This window comes from Triticum urartu, chromosome 6A (genome assembly GCF_056163025.1).
Source record: "Triticum urartu cultivar PI428250 chromosome 6A, HENAU_Tu73, whole genome shotgun sequence".
Lineage (NCBI taxonomy): Eukaryota > Viridiplantae > Streptophyta > Magnoliopsida > Poales > Poaceae > Triticum > Triticum urartu.
Window position 1 is genome coordinate 140,341,435 of NC_141878.1, and position 24,010 is coordinate 140,365,444.

A 24,010-nucleotide genomic window follows, 5' to 3' on the forward strand; every position below is an offset into this window, starting at 1 on the left:
TCATCAGCCACACTTATTCCTACATAATTGTCTGTGACGAACATACTTCTGCAAACAATTCTTTTTCAAAGAAGTGTGTGCAAATATTGAAAGAATCCCACACATATACAATTTCTCGGTCATTTGGGAACTCACGTGCATCGCATATGTTTTCTCGTTACGTGAACAATGGACCCCTATCACCAACCCACCCAAGCACACAGTTTGGGGGACTATCTGCGATTGAGGGTCAGAATCGTGTGAATAACACTGTGATGTACTAGTCCTTGCCCTACATAAAAACCACAAAGACCACAACGAGCACTTCCAGTCATATGCTAAAATCAAACATCAATTCAACACAAGTGAGGGAGTCCTGGATTAGGGGGTGTTCGGGTAGCCGGACTATACCTTCGGCCGGACTCCTGGACTATGAAGATACAAGATTGAAGACTTCGTCCCGTGTCCGGATGGAACTTTCCTTGGCGTGGAAGGCAAGCTTGGCGATGCGGATATTCAAGATCTCCTACCATTGTAACCGACTCTGTGTAATCCTAACCCTATCCGGTGTCTATATAAATCGGAGGGTTGTAGTCCGTAGGCAATCAACTCCATACACAACAATCATACCATAGGCTAGCTTCTAGGGTTTAGCCTCCTTGATCTCGTGGTAGATCTACTCTTGTACTGCCCATATCATCAATATTAATCAAGCAGGAGTAGGGTATTACCTCCATCGAGAGGGCCCGAACCTGGGTAAAACAAAGTGTCCCCTGTCTTCTGTTACCATCCGGCCTAGACACACAGTTCGGGACCCCCTACCCGAGATCCGCCGGTTTTGACACTGACAACAAGAGTATTGATTCCTCTAGAAAAACAAGTAGAACCACAACAACCACTTGCCAACACTCAACAACAATGGCAGTCATCCCTAACTCACCAAAATCAGGAACAAAAAAGTCACTGTCACCCCACAACCTAACAACAAAATCGAAATCCACCGCTAAAAGGCAACACTACATCGTCACCATGCAAATTGGATAGAAAGTAAATAATTAGAGGGGAAATAATATCATGCCGCACCAAAGTGAGACATCAGAGGAAGAAGAGAAAGACATGAAGCGGAGACGAAGCCCTTCCCCAGGCAACATCTTAAAACAACAACACATGTACGGTGAAGACGGTGAACCAAGGCCACACCAAAGTGCCTCTAATGCCATCGCCAGCAGAAACGCCAGGGACAACCAACGACGACGATGAACAAGCAGAAGGAGAAGCTCCATGAACAACAAGCACAATGGCTACAGACCTATGTCTAGCAATATCAACCGAAATACCACCCTGGACAGCGCAACAACATACCAAGGTCCAGCGATGTCGGTTGAACCCAGACAATGCTTTCTCCCTTGTAGACAACCGAAGGGAAGCAACCGCACGACAACTATCACATGAGCGCTTTGCAGACGTCGCGACGCTAACTTGACCATAAAAGCCCCCCTCACCCTGCTGCCGGCCAAAATGTCTCGCTAGCCAGATAGCCCACCCCGCCCGCGTGACTCGGTCAAAATTGGCAACAACCGGCCAAATTGACGACCGCAATCGACTCTGGAGGTTCCAATCCACACGGGCCAATACTGACACGGGCCTTAATGACACGGGCCTTAATGAATTTAGGATATCTGTACCTTTAAATGCTGAGGAATAAAAGACCATTCTTAATGCTAAAATAAAATCTGTTAAAAAAACCTGGACTGTCCGATTTTACATACCTTTGTAACGTGACGTGAATCCGTAGCCATCGATATAACACCTCGTAAACCCTAACTAAACCCTTGCCGCCCCGAATCCACCGCCTCGTTTCCGGCGTCTCTCGCCGCCGAGACCCCTTTCCGGCCCCCGCCCCACCCCCTCTCTGGCTCTCTTCTCCACTCGACCAGAACAGCGCCGCCGACATCCACTCACCCGCGCACCCCCCTACCCGTCTCTCTCCGCTAGCCAGCCCCTCCACCCGAGGCGCACGCCTCCGCCGCCGCCAGCCAAGGGGATTCAGTCGACTGAATCCCCATGCCCCCTGCTACGTCCGCCCCCGATGCTCCGGTGGCCGAGGGGGACGCGGAGGCTCCGCCGGTGCCGACTTACCGGTCACTGGCAGCGCCGGTCAGCAATCCGGTCGACAAGTTCGCGCTCCTCCCTGCCTTCCTCAAGGTACCATCTGGAACTGGATTTTGGGTTGGACGGCTCCTTCTGGCCATGCAATTTCGTCTAAAATTCATGGCTCCGACGATGTAATTTAGCGGCACAGGCCGTTTTTCTTCTTTACATGCACTGATAGATTTACAGCGCGCTCATTTTTATAGGAAGTTAATGCCTTATTCTTGTTCTCCACAAATCACACCAGCTCATTCCTCGGTTGGTTTAACAGCTAATGCAGACACCACACTCTTCATGTTAACCAGCTACTGTCATCCTCGATTTAGTCGAGAGCCTATGCTACTAATAAAAGTACGAATTGATACCATCACCCCAAACCTGACCAACGTCTGCCATAAAAAAGTAGGACTGTTCTGGATTATGCTTTATCATCTTTGTTGCAGTTAGTGCTAATCAAACATATTATCGACACTGCAAGACAACACAATTAGTTAAACCCATGTTCTGGAGTATTTTCGTTTGGTGGGGTGGGGTGGGGGGATCAGGCCCTTGCCAACCGTCTGATTGCGTTGCTGGGTGCCGTTGGATCAGCCCCGTCATTGTCGTCCCTGTCATGCAATCCCCTCGTGTCGAGGTGCCGCACACCAATCCCGCGGCTCCTTCCAGCACTGGCAGTGAAGACCAAAAAAGGAAGGAGCTCCTCTGCAGCACCGATCGTCGCCCCTTGCAGCAGCAGGCGACCTGACAGCACTCAAGCACCGATGACGGGCGGGGATGGGATAGGCAGCGGCCGGCACATAGAGATTGGAGAGAGATAGAGCGCCATGGTAGGAGCCTGGGGAATGGGGATAAGCTATGTGGACGCGCAAGGGAGAGAATAAGGCCACACCATTATTTCTGGAGGGCGGCGAACTGGTGGGGCCCAGGAGAAAACGTAGTGTGGCTACAGCGTGCGATCGCGATCCCGTCTGATGGTCGTGTGCCCGACTGATTTGTCTGGGATTAGCCGCCTGAGGGAAATTGTTTCCCTAGTAATAATCACAAGCAATGATGATTTTGGTGTAGATATTTTTTTAACCTTATATTATGTTTCAATACTCTGGTCTTTGGCTAATTCAGTCATATGTCGCAAAAAAAGTGTATTGCACATGCATGATAGCTAGTCTAGTCTAGACAATGTCTCACATCACTCTCTGGTTTGTTCTGCCCTAGTTTTAATCTGTGCCTGACGTGCATTCGTTTCATTCCAACTGCAACACTACAGAGGCTTGAGTTTCTCTTTGCCGCGTCTTTATTTTTTTGATGGAGGTGCCAACTACTCATTTGGTCTGGGCATCTTTTGGTTGATCCATCTGATTTGGCCCCTTTCTCTTTGTTTGATGGAATCATTAGGTTAGAGGCCTTGTGAAGGAGCACATTGACTCTTTTAACTACTTCATCACCAAAGGAATCAAGAATATTGTCAGGGCAAACAACCGAATCGAAGCACGCAGTGACCCAGGCATTTATCTTGAGTATGATGTTATTCAGTTATACAGCTACTGTTTTCTTTGTGTCAAATAAGGGTTCTCTTATCGTATGTGTTCTTTTCTTTGCCTTGATGTAGGTACAAAAATATATACATCGGCGAGCCCTCGGTGCAAGTAGATTTTAGAGTTGAGACTATCACACCACACTTTTGCCGCCTTACTGATCGCACGTAAGCTTTACATTGCCTCACTTGTATCTGTCTGATGTAACTCTGTGCCAATAATTAACTGAGCATATCAATGAGCTGGAGATATGTGACGAATATCTCTCTCTTGTCTACCATGAACAGCAGAATAACTTCAAATAGCTGCTGGTTTGGTTTAATAGGCAGCCCAAGCTTGTATCTTGTCATGATCCTAAGCACAAAAAGGCTGGATAAATAGGTAGATAGTTGGAATAATCAAGTACTATAAGCGAGGGTTTTATTTGGGAGAGGGCTTGGGAAGGGAGAATATTGCCTATATAATTCAGGCCAGCCACTGCAAGATTCCTGTTGTAGAAATGTACAATGAACATTAGTATGGATGTTTCTGGTCTGCCTACATAATTGAGTTTTCTGAGCATATATTACTGAGGACAACTTAGATTTCTGAGTGAATTGGTCCTTTTCACGGGCTAGAATTTTATAAGGGTCTCTTTGAAAATTGGAATGCATGGGGTCTAAAAATACAGGAATAGGAAAAACTTAGGATTAAGATGTCATTATAATCTTATGAGAAACCAGAACACATAAATTTGCAAAACTGGCTCTTCGGATGCTCTGCAGGAGTTCAGCACGGATTTGAAGAGACAATTTTCATGCAAGAGACAAATACTTTTCAATGAGGTCCAAGCTCATATTAGAATTCCTCAAAAAATTCTATGGATTGAGCCGTTCGGCAGAAATCCTTTAGGGTTCCTACAACCTCATTCTTATGATCCGAAAGGCTTTCTGTAGGAGAAATAACTATGGATTGAAACCCTACAAAGTTTTCTTGAAAACCCCTCAATGCAAAAGGTCCCTATGTTGGAAAAGCAAGAGCTTTGATGCCCAATATTCCATAGGGCAGACTAGCTGTGGAATGTGCTTTTAACTAGCTGATTCATCTAACATCAAGCTTGACCATCTTGATTGTACCGCAGTAGCACTGAATTTCATACCTTTTTTTTGCCTATCACAAGCTTCCTTTTACCTATTTTTTACCTATTCTTGCTTAATATGTTCCTTTGTTCCTTCAGATATTCTGCTCCTGTGATTGTTGATGTTGAGTACACTGTAGGAAAGACACATGCGAAACATAGGAAGGTAACACATCTAATGTCTGGCTGAAACATCCCCCCTTTCCACCCCACAAAAGAATATTTACTTATTTTGCACGCGTATATGGTACTCCTTTGTTCCAAATTAATTTAAGTTATATCTTTGTCCTAAGTCAAACTTCTTTAGTTTGACCAGGTCCATAGAAAAATATGCTCAGATCTACAACATCGAATATATATAGTATGAACTATATTTATATAAAGAATCTAATGAAACTAATTTGGTGTTGTACATGTTGATATATTTTTCTATAGAATTGGTCAGACTTATAAGTTTGACTCAGGACAAACCTAGAACTAAAATTAATTTGGAACGAAGGGAGTATGGCAGTATGCCAATGAACTCAGAAGTACCTGTTACATGCTTGGTTGTGTAGAAACTTGACCTCCTTTCGTCTTTTTTTTCTCTAGCCAAGTTTTACCATTGGGTACATGCCTATTATGCTTAGAAGTTATGCTTGTGTTCTGAACGGGAAGGACGAAGCTGAACTAGCAAGATATGGTTAGCCTTCTTATGTTCATCACTGTATATTATTTTTACGTTTCTTAGATAAATTTGCCACTCTACCTTTCTGGTTATGTTGGTGGTTTCACTATTGTGCCTGTAGGTGAGTGCCCTCTTGATCCTGGTGGTTACTTCATTGTGAAAGGAACCGAGAAGGTAACTGGAAACATTGATGCAGTTTTCTCCATTCTGCCCTGCTTTTTTTTGTGTTGATAACAAGTATTCCCTGTAGCCACTACCTACTGCATGCTAGAAGTGATAGTGCTAATGCTAAGTGCTCATTCTTTGCGATGCAAGCTCCTGGCGGATTCTTATGTTAGTATTATTTATCGTGCAATATGTTTTGATTCTCAGGTCATCCTAATACAAGAACAGCTATCAAAGAATCGTATTATTATCGACACTGATAATAAAGGAAGGTACTATGTCTACTATTTTGAAATTTATTTCAGTATCCAGCTGATTGCTCTATTTTGAAGGTTTGACAACTGTTTGAAATAACATTTATTTTGTGAATTACTTGTCTTTATGACTATTCCCCTGAATTTACAATCTTGCACTAGTTTGATAATTTACTTGAAGTCATATGTATGGACACATGCTATATAAATCGATATGCCACCGTACACATGGGAGCTTTGCTGCAAAGTAAGATTAAGAGCCGATGGTGTAAACAAAGAAGGATATTTGATTTTTTTTCTAAAACGCAAGGCAGAAGCTTTGTCATGGTCCATTAATTAAGAAGATTATTGCCTAGTTAATTACGGAAAACCTGGCGGAAACAAATACAAACAAGGCCAAGCCCACTCAAACAACGACATCACAGGGCCATGCCCACTCGAATCCTGAGTGCCTGACACAACCCCACTCTCACCGATGGCACGTCGAAGATCACAAAAGCACGCCAAAAACATGTGCACAAACTAATGGTGATAGCTTGCCTCCCACCATTGCCGAAGAGAAGCCACAACTGCTATGGGAGGAGCAGACCCGGGACACTCCCGCAGAGGTGAAGATGCCTGCACTCCAGACGTCCAACATATCGCTGACCACCTTGTCGCCCACACGACCGAGGGCAACATCCATGGCGCCTCCAAGCTTTCGGGGTCGCTGCCCCAACTTCCAAACGCTTTGCCGTGCCCTGCGCAGTCCACCTGCACCACCTTTCAGGGTTGCTGCCCCGACGTACCACCGCTCACCCTCGAGGTGCAATACCGTCACACGATAGACAGCCCGCAGCCCGCAGCCAGAGCTGCACAAGGCAAACGCCTGCAGAACACAACCGCCACACCACGTAGGGACCGCCCGGACATACTGTCCAACTGTCCTTACCAGGACATGTGACCAAGTCACCTTGACTACCTTGCAGCCTTGCGCACAAGGTCACCATCGAAACTGGGCTCACTCGAAGCCCTGCCCAATAAGCTGCCGCGACACTGTTGGCCGCCGCCTCGATACACAAACCATTCGGTCCGCTGCCGCGACATTCACCAACCCCATGCAACCGCCTCAAGCCGACACTCCAAAGTGATGCCTCCAAGGAGGTCACGACGTAGACGTCGCCATTAACCGCTCCGGAAAGACCGGAGCTTAGGTTTTCACCCGGAGAGTCCATGCTCATCTTGAAGTGGGAGGAAAAGAAGCTCCATGACGGCGCCTCCAAAGAGGGAAAACGACACTTGTTGATGCCGCCGTCGCTGGCCCGATCGAGGCCGGGGCAAAGCTTTCGCCGTAGCTCCTCTCCCGTCAAGCCTCAAAGGGAGAAGGGGGCTTGCAGATCGGCAATACCCGAGAGCGCGTAGATCACTAGAGTAGGCCATGCTGCACAGGAAGCCTTCACCGCCTGCAGCCCAACCACCACATGGCGCCACACCGCAACACTCAAGCTACGAAGAATGTTGCGCCCTTCTAGCATTCGCCGCCATCGCCACCGCCGACGATGCGGGACCACCAGCCATGGTCGGATCTGGGCGCTAGATCAACAGGCTCCCTGAATTGCCACCGCGGCAACACCTACACATATGCGCCTCCGAGGTCGAGCGCTGCCGCCAGGACCAAGCTCTGAGGCCTCCGCCCTCCACTTGCTACAAGCGCTTCCAGCAGCACCAACTGAAGTAGAGGAATCGCCCCGCCCCCGCGCGCAACGTTAGCCACCGCGGCGGCAGCAAGCTGGGAGTTGCCCCTTTGTCCCCTGGGGGCAATATAGGACGAGACCAGTTCACCTGCTGACTCCCTGCAGTAATTTTATAATGTACATGGTATGATGTGGCAGTGAAAGGTTTAATTCTTTGATGTTAGAGATTTTATAATTGTTACACAGTATGTCATTGTCTTATGGTGTTGCACATACTTTTGTGCTTTCTCAGATTTATTCAGGGCCAGTGTCACGTTTGTTCTAAAACACCACATTTGGGCTAGGTTTGATGTCTTGTTGAACATTGAAGCGAAATTATTGTCTAACAAATACTTGACACTTGTGTTATATTTTCGTTCAAGAAGAATAACCAAGCCTCTATTGATTGTACAGTTCTTCCTTAATAGTGCTCTAGTGTATTAGATATCAGGCATTATGCATAGCTTGATGTGCTGGGATCTTTGGGTACTTGTATAATTCGATCCATGTTGGTATAGTTTAAGTAACACTGATTAGGCTGCTTGTTATAGCTATATAAACCATTTGGCAAAGTATATACATGGCTAAGGCATTTTTGAATATCTGATTGATAAATACAAAACCTGACCAAGGTCTTTTCACATGATTGCCTTGTCTCCCATTAGTACTGTCAGGGAAGCAGTTCATCTCTAATCCCAACCATCCTGGTTAAAATCTTTAGCCTTTAAGTTGCTTGTTCACTCATTATTGAAGTTGCTTCTTTTTGTGTGCATGTCATTCCATTGATGTGGTTCTATATGAGGCAGTGAGCCTAGACCTTTTTGGCTGGGGGAGTGGATATGCAACCCCATCATCTGGGTTTATGTCCTCATGGACACGAATTTGTGTTCCTATTTATACTGTATATATGGGTCTCCTTACAGTTTTCTTTCGAAAAGAATGCTGTTCTGTATGTTCCATTCCCTTTCTGAGGTGCACTGCAATCCATTACAGGCCGCTTAGAATCTTATGACTTCATTTTTCTGTCATTTAGGGTAACTGCATCTGTTACTAGCAGCACACATGAAGTAAAAAGCAAGACAGTGATTTGCATGGACAAAGAGAAAATTTATCTACATCTGAATCAGTTCACTAAGCCGGTATGCAACTGATGCACTGTTGTTCTATTAAAAAGTCCTTCCATTTCATAGTAGTAGACCGTTCTACTTGACCCTTGTTTAACAATATAGTATCCACACATTTAACGAGTTCTTCAACTTCTATGTTAATTCTTTTCAAATACTTAATGGTCATGGCTTGGTGGCTGGTAATATGGTTCACTGATGGATATGCCATTTTCTCCTACGATTATAGACATGGTGAAAAAGAGCTATAGTATGGGACCGTACATGTTTTCTATGAGGCAGCTAGGTGTGCAGCTCCTTTTAAGAGATCAATCATCTCTTCTAATAGGAATAGCATGGTCTGAGTTGTCTTCTCTTCCCTGATATCACACTTGATGTATCCTTAACGATTGGGAACATGCAAGGCCTTACGTTTCTTTCCGATAATTATTAAGTTGATCATAACTGTAGTTTCCGAGCATTGAAACTTCTGCAGATTCCTATAATTGTGGTTATGAAAGCTATGGGAATTGAAACTGACCAAGAGGTTGTACAAATGGTTGGAAGAGATCCAAGATATGGTGACCTCCTATATTTGTCTATTCAGGTAACTTATTATTTTTACTTTGTTGCTTTACTTTTGTGGCTATATTATAATGATGATCCTCTCACCGTATTATTATTTGATCTTTTAGACTGTCAATTGTTAATCTTTCAGGCCGTCTGAATTTTGTTGTTTTTGCTCTATTAGGAATGTGCCACAGAGAGAATATATACACAACAGCAAGCTTTGCAGTACATGGATGACAAGGTGAAACTTCATGTTGTATTATTAAATAGCGATGAAGCAATCTAAGCTTTGGAAGAGTACATACCTTGTTTCTAACTCATGCATTTTCTTCTGCATCTGTTGAAAGAGTGTTAAGCATTTGACCAGAAATGTCTAATACTTCCCCAAGAGTAATCTGTGACACTTCTGATCTCGCAGTACTTAGTTCTTTTGAAACCGCCCCAGTCTTCTTATTACGTGATTATTTAATTACCCTACATCTATACTCAATTTGAGGAGTGTGTGTGTTTGTGGTGCTGGTGGTGGTTGGGGGGAGGGGGGGAGTAGAGAGTTTCTTTCATTTTTTACTACTCCCTCCGTCCCAAAATAAGTGACTCAGTTTTGTACTAACTTTAGTACAAAGTTGAGTCACTTATTTTGGGACGGAGGGTGTATTATACTAAGGTATTTGCTGATTACCAAACTATTAAAAACCACCAGGATCTGTAGCATCCATGGGCTCTTGTCCATAGAACAACTGAAAGAATGTATTTGATGATTTTTCATTTTGTTGAAACATGAAGTTGATGGTTTACCTAACATAAAAAAAAAACTGAATTTCTTATGTAATTGCATGCGTGTATTGAATGTTGCATCTTTTCTGAACATACACTGTGTGCTATATTTGCAGGTGACGTATGCTGGTGCAGGAAATATTAAGGTAATTATTAGTTGCAGATCATATGTTGCTTTGTTTGAAAAGTTGATGGTAATAAAAAAATATAATACAGTTACAGAATCCCATATTTCTGTTGCTAAACTGATCGTTATGGATTATTGGATTAGTAATAAAGCTTAAGTTACTGTATTTGCTCCACGTGTCAATCTATGCTTTCAGAATGATATATACTGACTCTTCAGTTTAAATCATCTGATGACTGCTCTCTCTCACTCTCACTTTCAGGACGGTCGGTCAAAATTAATCCTCCGTGATGTTTTTGTTGCGCATGTACCGGTGAGATAGATGTTTCACCTAGATTCTTCAGCCAGAATATTTTTATTCTTTCTCACATGCATGCGGTCTCTCCTGCAGGTTAACAATGGGAACTTTCAGCCAAAGTGCATATACACTGCTGTAATGTTAAGGCGAATGTTGGATGCGATCTTGAATTCTGACACCTTCGATGACAAGGCAAGTCCAGAGCTGATCGCTGTATCATTTTAGTGAATAACTCCTAAGATCTACCAAAAACACATTCCTTTTTTGCTTCACTATTGCTTCGGTGGAATGACAATAAGAATCCATGTAAGTTTCAGCCTGGGCCTAAAGAAGAATTAACTTGTTTTTTTTCTGGAAAATTAAGAACTTCTATTCACACCGTCGCAAGATTTCTATGGAAATCAGCTAATCGCAAGTTTACAGAGTGTTTATGGTGACATGTTTTTATGATGTACACTTGAGTACTGTTCACAGTAAGTTCAGTAAATTAGACTAGTTTGATCTTAGAAAACCTAGGAGTAACTTGTCTTATTTATTTCTTGGACATTATTCAATTTTGAATCCAGTCTGCTTTTACTTTTTATGCATGATTGCAAGCATGAAAGCATGCAATCTGCTGATAATCTAGGAACCAAAGATATTTCTACATGAGAAGTTGAGAACTAAGCATGGCCTATTCTCACTAGGCTCTGTTTAGACATGTTTGAAGTATCTTATATACATCAAATTTACCTGTTTGCCGCCCTGTTGATATTTCATGTTCGATTTTTTTTTCAGGATTATGTGGGAAACAAGAGGCTTGAGCTGTCTGGTCAATTAGTATCCCTGCTTTTTGAGGTATTTATTTTTCTTATCATTTCATTAGATGTTGTGCATTATGTGATTGTGTCTCTTACTGTGCTTCTTTGTGAAGGATTTGTTCAAAACGATGAATACCTATGCTGTAGACCGTATGAACAAAAACAGTGACATGGCCCGTTCCAGTCCTTTGGATTTTAGCCAGGTAATGAAAATTAGTTGCATATTATGGATGCTCACCTGGTTATTCCTTTTGCCTTTTACCGCAATAATGTTACTGTAGCGTCACACTTTGACGTTGCACACAGTTCTTGTTGCACTATTTCCTTTGAGTTGCAGTCTCTAGGTAATCCAATTATGGGCCAGTTCTTTTGGGCGGCTTAAAAAATAAGCTGCCCCTTAAATTTGTTGAGACTTCTAAAAATACAAGTACTCCCTCTGTAAAGAAATATAAGAGCATTTAAATTACTAAACTAGTGATCTAAACACTCTTATATTTCTTTACGGAGGGAGTACTTTTTTTGAAATGTCTTCGAAACCACAAGCTTGTTCAGCAGATCTGTACTTCTTTTTTCTCTAATACGAAATGAATTTGCTGTCTGCTCTTGCAATAGGAATTTGGAGGTTGTTAAGCTCTGAAGGACTTTAGAAATGAGATGACATGCATCTCAAATCCTATGCATAGGAATAGAAAAGGAGATGCCCTTTGATTCACACCATAGGATTTTTTCCATTGAGTCTAGGCTAATGTTTATTTTCCTATGAAATGTGGAGGATAGGAAGAATTCCTCCATAGGAATAGGATTTCATTCCTACAAACCAAAGAGCTCTGAAGGAATTTTTCCTATAGAAATCCTATCCTATGAAAATCCTACAAAATTCCTCCAAACCAAAGGAGGCCTTAGTTGTTTTTGCATGTCCTGAAAATACAAGTTCTGTTGGTTAAACATATAATAATATAATAGGTAAATTAGCAACTCACAAGCAAAGACTAATTTAACTCTGCAAGTGGTCGCTCTTTACCAAAGCCGCAAATTCACTCTTAACATGTGGGCGGCAGTGCAATTTACTCGTTCCATAACAATGTGCAGCAAAGTAACCATCTCTTTGCATGAACTTTTTCTCTTATACTTTACTAGTTATGTTTGGATGCTGAAAATGCCACTTTCTGCATCATGAGGCTGTATAACAAACTTGATAAACGATAACTCATATAAATTCATTACCATTTTGATCTTGCTCTGCACATTATATTGGAATGCATCTTATTTGGAGTGTTGTACCACGAATCAGGAACCCAGTAGAATAGTGAATGAGGTGATGGTGTATGAAATGTTTCGGTGTAGTTCCTTTGTAGTTCTGAAACAAACGGTGTAGTTTGGAGAAATTTACTCAAGTCGTTTGAGATGCTCGGATGTGGTATTTTAGATATGTAATTCGCTTCCTTTGCGCAGTTGATAATGCAGCAGGATGTAATAACCTCTGGTTTGGAGAGAGCTATTTCCACGGGAAATTGGGACATTAAACGATTTAAGATGCATAGAAAAGGTGTTTCACAGGTATCTACTCGTTCAACTTATGAGTCCCAATTCTCTGTTCACTGAGTTTGACACGTTTTAATTTTTTTCTACATCTATGCAGGTTCTGTCTAGGTTATCCTATATGGCGTCTTTAGGCTATATGACACGCATAACACCACAGTTTGAGAAGACCCGGAAAACAAGCGGTCCACGTGCTTTGCAGCCCAGTCAGGTGGGGACAAAGTTTAGTATGTTTGTACTTAATAAAGGTACATAAATGTCTTTTTTTCTGTAACAGTGGGGTATGCTTTGTCCTTGTGATACACCTGAAGGGGAAGCTTGTGGCTTGACGAAAAATCTAGCTTTAATGACTCATGTTACAACAGATCAAGAGGAGGGCCCACTGAGGAATCTGGTTTGTTTTCTCTAATTCAGCTACTTTTATTTCCTTGGCTTTAATGCTTTGTATGTCCACTGTTGGCGTGTGTATGTCCACTATTGCAATATAGAAAACAATGTTATTGACTCATTACTGAATTTGGTTTTCTCCTTGTTCTTTCCTTGAGCTCTCCTTTCATGCACCCACAATTTTAGATGGCAGATCTTGGTTCAGTTCTCTTAGATTCTTTAGTGACCCTCGTAAATATTTTTATCTGTAATAACTCGTGCTTTAAGACAGCAGTATTTCGCTGCTTCCAGATCAATCACGCCATGAGCATCACCGATGAGTTGCGTTTTTGCGATCTCGGTGGGGTGGAATTGGTGGCATGTTGCCACTAGTCCTGAAAACCGGAGGCTGGGAAGTCGATCTGATAAGGACAGCCTGAGCAGGTGGGTCATGGTCTCTTCTGATCGGTCACGCAAGAGACAAGCCGGTGCATGCTGCAACCCTTGCACAGTGAGCCTCTTGCCGTCCAGCAGTGGTCTTGACATGCCAATCAAATGAAGAACTTCACCCTCTTCCAGGACCTTGTTAAGCTTCAGGCTAAGCTTGGACCTTGAGATGATGCTCCCTGTAAGAGGAGGTCGTAACAAAGACTTGGACCTTGAGATGATGTTCAGCTTGTGTGGCAGTGTTGTGAGCTGCAGCACACAGACCATGAGCAAGACTTGGATGTATTGCCACAGGGTGAGCGAGCCGAGTGCCCCCTGATGTTAATGATCTATCGCCTGCCCTCCGGCGCCTCCTGCACAATAAGGCACACGGCGCTTCCTAGTGCGTCTTGAGCTGAGCTTCTATAGCTCAGGAGCAATCTTGATTCTGCCATTCGACCATCGATCCTCCTAGAAGAGTGTTGTTGTTCTGTCACCAACAACAGTCTTCAAGGAGAAAGCGAACATACTCCGCTCGTCTCTAGGAGATTGCATATCGAACACCCACCGAGGAGGTAGCGGGACTGTGCACAACGAGAGGCTAGTCGCAGTCCTTGGATACCAAGGCCACCATACTTCATTGGCCGGCACACCTTTTCCCAATTGGATGTGCCACCCACCCTGGGTGTCCACTCTGCCTATCCAATGGAATCCCTGAAGGATCTTCACTGCTTTTGAAACTTTTTACAAACTGAACATCGGAAGCTGATGAAACTGATGAAGCACGATTGCTGCAAGCACCACCTTGACAAGGGTAAGCCGTTTGCCTTCATCATCATAGGCGCCTTCCACATAGGTACCCACTTTACAATCCGGTCTCCGAGGGGTTTGAAGGCTTCGCTAGAGTGTTTTTAAATCGTGAGTGGGATCATGGGGTATTTGAAGGCTTTGCTGGAGTGTTCTCGAAGGCTTCGCTAGCACACTCCATCACCGTTGCAACATCCTCGGCTTTCTCCTCGGAGCAACCTGTGGGGGTCACCAAACAATTGGCAAAGTTGGTGTGCGGCCATCTTCTCCATCTCCCGTCGAATCTGATCTCTACCGCCCCCGAGGAGTCGCCAGGGAGAAGGCAGACACGCCCAACCTCGGAGGAAGCCACATCACACCCTGTTGCTTTGTGGACCTCCCCGCGAATGGCAGAGCACTTGCCGTTGTGGATCTTTTGGTGAGGGGGAATTCCCTAACTTCTTTGATCCCAAATCTTCTGCCTCCAATCTACTCCGTCGTTGAAGCATGTCGTGGCAGATGCTGCCACCATCCTTTAGCTTGCTCCATGCCACCTGCTATTGGAGAAACATCGGTGTCTCTTCGCTGATGAGCTCCTTAGAAAATCTCTTTGGTCCTTGGACCGGAGAACAAAACCACCAAGCATGGTCGCTTCTTTCTTTGCCTCTTCTAGAGAGCAGGGGAAAGGGAGAACAAAAGCTTGTTTGGTCCGAGTCGCAACAATCATGTATGTTATGCTTCTTGATCAGTGCACATTAGTTCTCCATGAGGGTTTTCAATCTCTATGGCAGCCTTGTAGCCAAGGTCTTTGCCACTGGCTTGGCGAAGGCACAGATGAGACTGATGCAGTGGTAGTTTCCTGAGAAAGATGGCCTCTTGCCACTTCGAAAATAGGATTAGCAGTGCCTGTTTCATGCCCTAAAAACCACACCCTCTAAGTGAGTGCAACTCCGAAAAAGCTGCCACCACATTGCTCTTAGTGGTACCCAACTCATCTGTGAATCTGTATGGTCCAGGTGCTTTACCTCACAGCATCTCACATCTCCGCACCAAATGGGGTGTCAAGGTTCACTTAGTCTTCTACGCGTGCACCTAGAAAGTCTAGGTTAAGTGGGAATTCCTGTTGCTCTGCCGTACCAGAGAGTGAGTTGAAGTGATCAAAAGTTACATTTGCCACAGCCTTTTGGTTCGAGACTTTGAATGTTTTGAGTCAATATATGCGTTGCAATATTTTGTTTATTACTTTTCTCTCGCTTGTCTTGCACCCATTGACATATAATTCTATGTTTTGTTCATTCTTTATTGTAGTGTTTTAGCCTAGGTGTGGAAGATTTGTCACTTCTGTCCGGAGAAGAAATCCATGCACCGGGTTCATTTCTGGTCATGTTCAATGGATTAATACTAGGGAAGCACAGGCAGCCTCAGGTCTAGTTTCTTATAAACAGTACATACATCTCAAATTATTTCCCTTATTTATTCTCATAAAGTTATATATGATTCTTTCCAGAGATTTGCTAATAATATGAGAACATTCCGCCGATCAGGCAAAATTGGAGAGTTTGTAAGCGTTTTTGTAAACGAGAAGCAGGTATCGTTTCTTCTCTTGACTACTACTAGCTTAAATGGATCTTAACGCCATGCTAATAAATATTTTAGTCCTATCTGCTGATAACAAAAAAAGGTTTTTGAGAACCTCAAAACTCTACGTAGGATGGTACTAATCGAAATTTTGTTACTGGAAGCTTTCACTGCTGGATTTAATGGTCGCCGTGGGCTCTTGGCGGCATCAATTGACCCAGAGCTTTTCGGAAATAGCTTTAGAGTTTGGATTAGCTGATTTTACATATAATATTAATCTAGTTATGTATGAAGGATTGACCCAATAGGTATTAGTTCCTGCGGCCATTACACCTGCAACTAACTAAATCTGCCAGACTGATTATGCAAAGGTGATACTCCCAGATTGTGTCCTGTATCCAACTGTATGATAACTGTTGTGTTTCAGCATCCTCATATCATACACAAAGAGCTCTCAACTCTTTGTAGAGAGGGTCACTCTTCCGCCCTCTTCTTGTTTGCAAATCTATCGTACCTGAATTTTGCAATGCAAGCTGGTGTAAAGATTTCAGTCTAATGCAGCCAGTTCAGTAAATCCTTGCTAGGACCATATTGCGACATGCCAGCCAGAAGTAGGGTTTTGCTGTGCAGTTCTGCTATTTCGAAGCTATAGCATAATATTCACATTTGCTGTCAATGCGGGTTTATGTACCAACTACCAGTTAATCAATTGCTATGGCAAGCTTAGTTTCAATGCCATAAGGCTTGGAGGCCAAACAATTTAGTACTCTTTAAGATTTGAGTCAAAAGCTTATGCAGTATTCAGGATGTATTGCTCTCTTTCCATGGATGCACCTTATTTAGTTGCCCTGTGTAATAAACACTCATTGATCTGCCTTTTCTTTCTTTATTTATAATAGAATGCGTTTGAGATACTAACCTTGTTTGTCATTATAGCATTGCATTCATATTGCCTCTGATGGTGGCCGCGTTTGTCGTCCACTTATAATTGCTGACAAGGGCAGATCAAGGGTTAAAGAGCATCATATGAAAGAACTGAGGGTTAGCAACTTGTTCTTCTTGATCTATTGTCATTTGTTTGATCTTTATCTCACAACTGATTTCACTGTAGGATGGTATTCGTTCATTTGATGATTTTCTGCGTGATGGATTGATTGAATATCTTGACGTCAATGAAGAGAATAATGCATTGGTATATCTTGATTCTTTTGTGTTTTCGTGCATGGTTCATTTATATTCTGATCAAGTGATTAAGATGATTCAAACAGATTGCATTGTATGAGCATGTGGATCAAGATGGTGTTCAAAGAAGCAGCATCACTCACATTGAAATAGAGCCAATGACCATATTAGGTGTTGTAGCTGGACTTATTCCATATCCACACCATAACCAATCTCCACGTAACACTTATCAGGCAAGGATCGGATTATTGATATACATCTCTATTATTTTTGGAATATTCTTACTTGATGTTTTCTTGTCTGCAGTGTGCCATGGGTAAGCAAGCGATGGGAAATATTGCGTATAATCAGGTAAGAAGCAGCTGGAGTTCCTTTTTCTCAGTTCAATCCTGCATTTTCTTGCTTTCCATGAATGCTAAATAAAGCGGTCTTGTTGCCGACAGTACATGCATCTAGATCATTCAAAAGCATCTAATCACATCCCTGGATAAAATTAGTTTCATTTGCATTTTGCACCATATTTGACTCTATGATGTTATGATCCTGTGGTTCTTCCTTGCTCAGTTCTTCCTTTCCTCTTGGTGTGCACTAATGTGTATTTGGAATTTTCTGTAGTTGTTTCGAGCAGATTCTCTACTTTATTTACTGGTGTACGCGCAACGTCCCCTGCTTACAACAAAAACGATTGAGTTGGTTTGTCCCCCCCCCCCCCCCCCCCTCTCTTATCCCTGTGCAGACACACACGCGCACACCCTCATAGTTCACGTGACAAATACTTCATGGCAAATCTTTCAGGTGGGATACGATAAACTTGGCGCTGGGCAGAATGCCACAGTTGCTGTAATGAGTTATAGTGGATATGATATTGAAGATGCAATTGTGATGAACAAATCATCTCTTGATCGTGGTTTTGGTCGTTGCATAGCAATGAAAAAGTATGATGCACTTCAAATAAAGATGCTGTTTCATTTGCTCTGACTGAAGGGCTTGGGGAGCATTTCTTTAATGCTGTTGTTTTTGTTTTTATAATTGTATTTTTGGTTCTCATCCTACAGGTACACCGTAACATCGGAGAAATATGGAGATGGTATATCAGACAGGATTGCTAAACCCCAGAGAGATAGAGATGGTGTCTTGATAAAGCAGAATATGCGGGTATAAAAATGACTGATCATTGCTATTTATCCTGAACTATTAAACCCTTCACTTCTCTCAGTAGGATGGCTTATTAAGCAAATTTAAAGTGAGCAGTACAAAAGGTCATTTTGAAAATCTAGGATAAAGTAAGAAAATTGTGTAGGCAGTGAATGTCCAACTCATTCCTATTGAGCTATTTGGATTTTTGGAACAGAAATAAACAAAAGTCTCCTATTGTCCACATTTAGAGATATATAGAGGGTGTTTTATTCAGTCTGTTGTATTGCAGTCCCATCCGCTTAAATATATTTATCAAATTTAGATTTCATGAGCTTTCGTCGAGATGATATTGTTGTTGTGTTGCAGCCTTGATATTTTTGACTTTTTAGTGTCAAATTTCATTTTTCTTCGAGCGTTTACTAAGAACTGCATAGAGAATGTATAACAGAGCCACAGTGGTGTCCGCAGTTTATTGTTCGTGTTTAGCGTGGTTGTTATGAGTTGTAGGATCAAAAGGGGTTCATCAGTTCCAAAACCCGAACTGTCTACATCTTTTTGTATCTTATAATCTGTGTATTTAGTTCACAAACATTTTAATATAGCTCCTAAAACAAGAAACATTTTTTTAAGGCATTGGATGAAGATGGATTTGTTGCGCCTGGTCAAATAATCCGCAATCATGATATCTATGTGAACAAGCAAACTCCCAAGGTTACCAATAGAACTCCTGGTACTGCATTAACAGACAGGTGAGTATTGTTATGTTTGTGATTTATTCTGTTATACGTTCCATCCTGCACGAATTTGCTTTTGAAGAATGATAAATGTGCTTTATTGTTTAATATTACTTATCCAGGGACTATAGGGACTCACCAGCCGTTTACAAAGGTGTCGATGGTGAGACTACCGTTGTAGATCGTGTAATGCTTTGTTCGGATACAAATGACAAATTGACCATTAAGTGTATTATCCGTCACACTAGGAGGCCGGAGGTAGGTTTATTCGGTAAATTCTCTTGAATTCAGTTGTAGAAATATGAACTTATATTTGCTATTCATGTTTGTGACTCAGGTTGGTGACAAGTTTAGTAGCAGACATGGACAAAAAGGTGTTTGTGGCACCATTGTTCAGCAGGAAGACTTCCCCTTCTCTGAGAAAGGAATATGCCCTGATTTAATTATGAATCCCCATGGATTTCCAAGGTTTTGTATTGGCTTTGGTTATATTCTACACTTGTTTTGTCTCTTTTGCTGTTTTCCTTAACCTAGGATCTCATATAATCTGTCTATGGGCTTCTATCTTTGGCATGTCTCTGACTGGAACCACTTAACTGGGAAATTTTAATTCATGTCTTATACTCTTAAACTCTGCTTCAACACACACACACACATGCAAAGCCGTCTCAAGGAATCCATTTCTAGAGGTTTAATTTTAATAATTTGTTATCGCTTCCCCTCCAGTTCAAAAAGGAAAAAAACATGATGTACTGGACATATGTTTTGCTTTGGGTATTGTGCTTAGATTCAAAATTTAGGATGAAAAAGTGAAACTGGGTTACTATCACAACTTGTGATTTGTTATTGTGATAACTAATAAAATAAATAGATTGGATAATTACTCCATCATTGAAGTTGTGATTGTGACACTTAAACTAGAGGGTGATTCCTGTGATCCAGTCCACCTCATCTATACCAACCCGGGTTTTATGATGGTCATGTGCATACTAAATAGCAATTACAGTGTTATATTCTGATTGTTCGAAGTTGGTACTTCCTCCGTGTCACAAATTCCCAGTACATGTCTAGAATCTGCACCGGTCAAGCATTTCAAAGTTTCACCGTTAATGTAGACTAGGTCCACGTGGAATATACTGAAATTATGTAATGCTTATTTTTATTTGAAGAGACATTTTCATGATCAAAATGTAACCTTGACGAACGTGTTAATGTTTTTAGAACATGTATCGTAACAGAGGGAGTACTATTTTGTTTCGTGGTGTTTCTTCAGCCTGACTGACTCTTATTCTGCTCACCAGTCGTATGACAATTGGTAAAATGATTGAACTTCTTGGGGGAAAGGCTGGTGTTTCTTGTGGCCGATTCCATTATGGCAGTATATTTGGTGAACCAAGTGGTAATGCTGATAAAGTTGAAGACATAAGGTATGCTGATACCATGTAATACCATAGTTTGCTGACAACAAATCATAATTACACATTTACAACGATTCATCAACATTGCTTTTCTTTTGCATACCAGCCATACGCTTGTCAAGCACGGCTTCAGCTATAGTGGAAAAGATTTCTTGTACTCAGGTGTGTTTTCAGTATGAAGTTGCTTTGGCACAAAACTTTGATTATGTTATTACAAATCAGTATTGAGTATTGACTGAATTCACTGAATCTGAAAGTAGTAGTGCCACAGCTAATATCCTAATAAACTAAGAAAACAGATTCTTGAACCTCTTTCACTCTCATGTCCAAGGTTTTAAGGCGGTAAGGCGTTTAAAGGAGATCAATCCCTGCCTTACCACCTAATGGACGGTTAGGCATCAATGGTGAAAAAGTGCCAGGGCATCTTACTGCTTAAACATCGCCTTATGGACACCTTAAATATCATGCGCATGTCACGTTGAGGCACTGCAGAAAAAAGAACTGCAAAATCCAATCCAATTTTTCGTAAACATACAAGGACTTGATTCAATCTCGTTCAGTTGATGTAAACTGCTCCATGAATATTTTCAGTGTAATTTATAGAAGTGCAGACTGTAAGTTCAATCTCAGTAAAGATAACAATAGGATAGGGATGTCTTGGTACAAGCAACTTTTATCTGGCAGTTTTTGCCCATTTTGCTCAAACTGGTCACCATTGTTCTGATCGAGGCAAGATCTATTCCAAGGACCTTAGGCCAATATATGTACATGTACAGGTATGGAGATAAAGTAGGGATCCATATATGGAAGCAAATACATAGGGCTCCTAGTACAATACATTTCTCTAACAATCACCAGTCTCCTGAAAATGTGTGCATGCTATGTACCTAAGAGTCATAGTACAATACATCTCTCTAACAACCATCAGCTTCCTAAAACCCTACATTATTACCTATTAGATGTGTCCGAAGCTTCAAATGATATTTACTGTTTTACAAGATGATTGATTGAAAACCAGCTGCTTTTTTTTCTCCAGTCGTGATAAATCGGGCTAAGTAATATTTTTTGTGTGGAAAACATATTTGTGGACCCTCCTAAGTCATAACCAGAAATGAAGTTTATGATCCACATTTTGCCCTGTCTAACCCATTCCCCGCTTGTCTGTGATTACAGCATGCTGGTAAGAGTGTTTATAAATTGCGTACAAATACAAACACAAATAGTTAACTTCTATCACTCTTAATCACATAGAAAGTTAAGAAATATAGATATTCTGTGCAATCTTCCAATTTCTTGGCTACACATTCTGTTCTTATCTTCTGGTAATCCGGATTTATGTGGCACCTGATATGTCGTTTTAGATTTTGATAATGCAAATTTAGTATTGTCTTATTTGTGAGATGTTCTTTCTTCATGGGGTGGATCTTGAAAGCTGATGTTTTTCCCCATTTCAGGCATTTTAGGCCATCCTCTGCAGGCATATGTCTTCATGGGGCCAATCTATTACCAGAAACTAAAGCACATGGTAGGCATGTTTTGCTTGTCTGGTTCTCTTTTATTTGGTCTTTTTGGGGCTTTGTTTTCTGTACGATGGGTGATGAATGTTGACAGGACTGACCAATGCTTTTTCAAACTAAAAGCTGTGCATAGAAAGTTCTGAAATATTTTGGCAAGTACATACTTGTTGCTTATTGGTTTATCCAAATTAACTGGGCTCCTATGATGTCTTCTTCTCAGCTTGCTTCAGATGTCATTGTAGTTTTTTGTTGTATAATTTTGTAAAATATTTGCTTATGAATTCCCCAGGTTCTTGATAAGATGCATGCCCGGGCTAGTGGACCACGAGTACTACTGACTAGGCAACCTACTGAAGGGCGAAGTCGCGATGGAGGTTTACATCTCATATAATATATGTGGCTTTGGAGGCTAGCCCTTTTTCTTGTTGGCTCCTTGTTCTTCATCTTTAATATGTTCTTTGATAGGTCTGCGTCTTGGTGAGATGGAGCGTGATTGTTTAATTGCATACGGTGCCAGCATGCTAATCTTTGAACGTCTCCTACTATCCAGTGATCCATATCAAGTCCAGGTAATTTTCGAAGTAGCTTGTGATTCTTTCAGCGGCTGCAATCATGCATGGAACATAAGTACGCAGGTTGTTGATTCTTTCATCAGTAGTGTGATGGAAACCTGTCAGCCTTTATTGCACAATTCATGCTCATGATTCAATGGTTATAACTAAGGTGTCCAGTTGAACTCTACCATGGGCCCATTAGTCATTTTATGTCCTGGTAATTCGTGGAGGCCCCTTCTTATTCACTGTTCATGTTCCACAGGTTTGCAGGAAATGCGGTCTGTTAGGCTACTACAATTACAAGCTGAAGACTTCCTTCTGCTCGATGTGCAAAAACGGAGAAAACATGGCCAAGATGAGGATGCCGTATGCTTGCAAGCTTTTGTTTCAGGTACTGCGTATGGTCAAAGTACTACCAGCGCTGGCTGTCCCGGCACAACACGGCTGACATGGTTCCCCTTGTACTGTTTGGTGCTCTTTTCAGGAGCTGCAGTCGATGAACGTCGTCCCACGCTTGACGCTGACAGAAGGATAAATACAAAACTCTGACGAACCAATGGCCCGATATTAGGAGCGTCGGGGGCGAATCAATCTCAATTTGCCGGTCAGATTCCTGTAGCAGCAACAAAGTCGCCTCGTCGTGCTGTAACCTGTGGACGACAGCAGCATCGGCACGGGGAGATTGGTACAAGGATCCAAGGCCGAGTGTGTTTTTATGGATTTATTATAGATCTTTCTCAGGCTCTCGGCATGGTTTCTGCATAGAAGAGATATATGAGAGTAGGTTTTGTTGCCCTCTTGATATATTACGAGGAGTCGTGAAATAATAGTTGGAACATTTATATATATGTGGTGTTTCTCGGTGCGCATCTGATGTGTTTTGATTCCTGTGCATGAAGGATAGTTCTGTGGGAGTAGCTGGTGCGGTAGCAGTCTATTCGGTGTAGAAAGTGGATATGCTCTTCTGATCCGCGAGCTTCCCACGATGGCGACACGTACGATAGTGTTGACTGACCGGCCGGTATACATATTCGTCGTGTGAGGTCATTTGATGTCGATACCTTGATGTATATCTCTGTCTTCAGAACTGTCCTAGTCGTTGTCTGTCTTACTCAAAGGTCTCAAGCCGTGTAGCCAACGTAACAATATTTCAAACGGAAGGAATTCTCCGGCGGCTATCGTGGTTAAGATAATATTTGAAATGGATAAATACTGTTTTGACCGTTCTTACCAAAATCGCCATGACGACGTTAGTTTCTGGGAATCTTTGATGTCCGCCCTCATTTTACATAATACTCCCTCTCTCTCTCTCTCTCTCTCTCTCTCTCTCTCTCTCTCTCACACACACACACACACGCCGGATGTGGCCACTGATTGGAGCTCCGTGTTGGGTAGCCTGGCTATTATAGCACACATTTTGTCAAGAAGGGGGGTCATGAGAAGGCAAGAAGAAGAGAATCACATGCAAGACGGAAGAACGCATTTTGTCAAAAGAATGATTGTCCTTTTCTTTCCATCGTCGTG

General features: G+C 42.2%; 1 protein-coding gene across 1 annotated transcript; it reads left to right on the forward strand.

The window, feature by feature from the left end:
* The first annotated feature begins 1,807 nt into the window (after positions 1-1,807).
* NRPC2 (nuclear RNA polymerase C2) lies at positions 1,808-23,355 on the forward strand. The gene is made up of 37 exons (XM_048682356.2): positions 1,808-2,184; positions 3,523-3,644; positions 3,737-3,829; positions 4,879-4,945; positions 5,371-5,461; positions 5,568-5,620; positions 5,819-5,883; positions 8,611-8,716; positions 9,177-9,287; positions 9,432-9,491; positions 10,141-10,170; positions 10,414-10,464; positions 10,543-10,641; positions 11,227-11,286; positions 11,363-11,452; positions 12,702-12,806; positions 12,889-12,999; positions 13,066-13,182; positions 15,675-15,791; positions 15,874-15,954; positions 16,881-16,985; positions 17,056-17,136; positions 17,213-17,359; positions 17,433-17,477; positions 17,742-17,819; positions 17,922-18,061; positions 18,182-18,281; positions 18,894-19,012; positions 19,120-19,255; positions 19,335-19,465; positions 20,299-20,424; positions 20,522-20,577; positions 21,870-21,940; positions 22,222-22,306; positions 22,398-22,501; positions 22,749-22,877; positions 22,971-23,355. The coding sequence occupies exons 1-37, from the start codon at positions 2,044-2,046 to the stop codon at positions 23,019-23,021; spliced, it is 3,474 nt and encodes a 1,157-aa protein (XP_048538313.1). The 5' UTR covers positions 1,808-2,043; the 3' UTR covers positions 23,022-23,355.
* Positions 23,356-24,010: the final 655 nt, after the last annotated feature.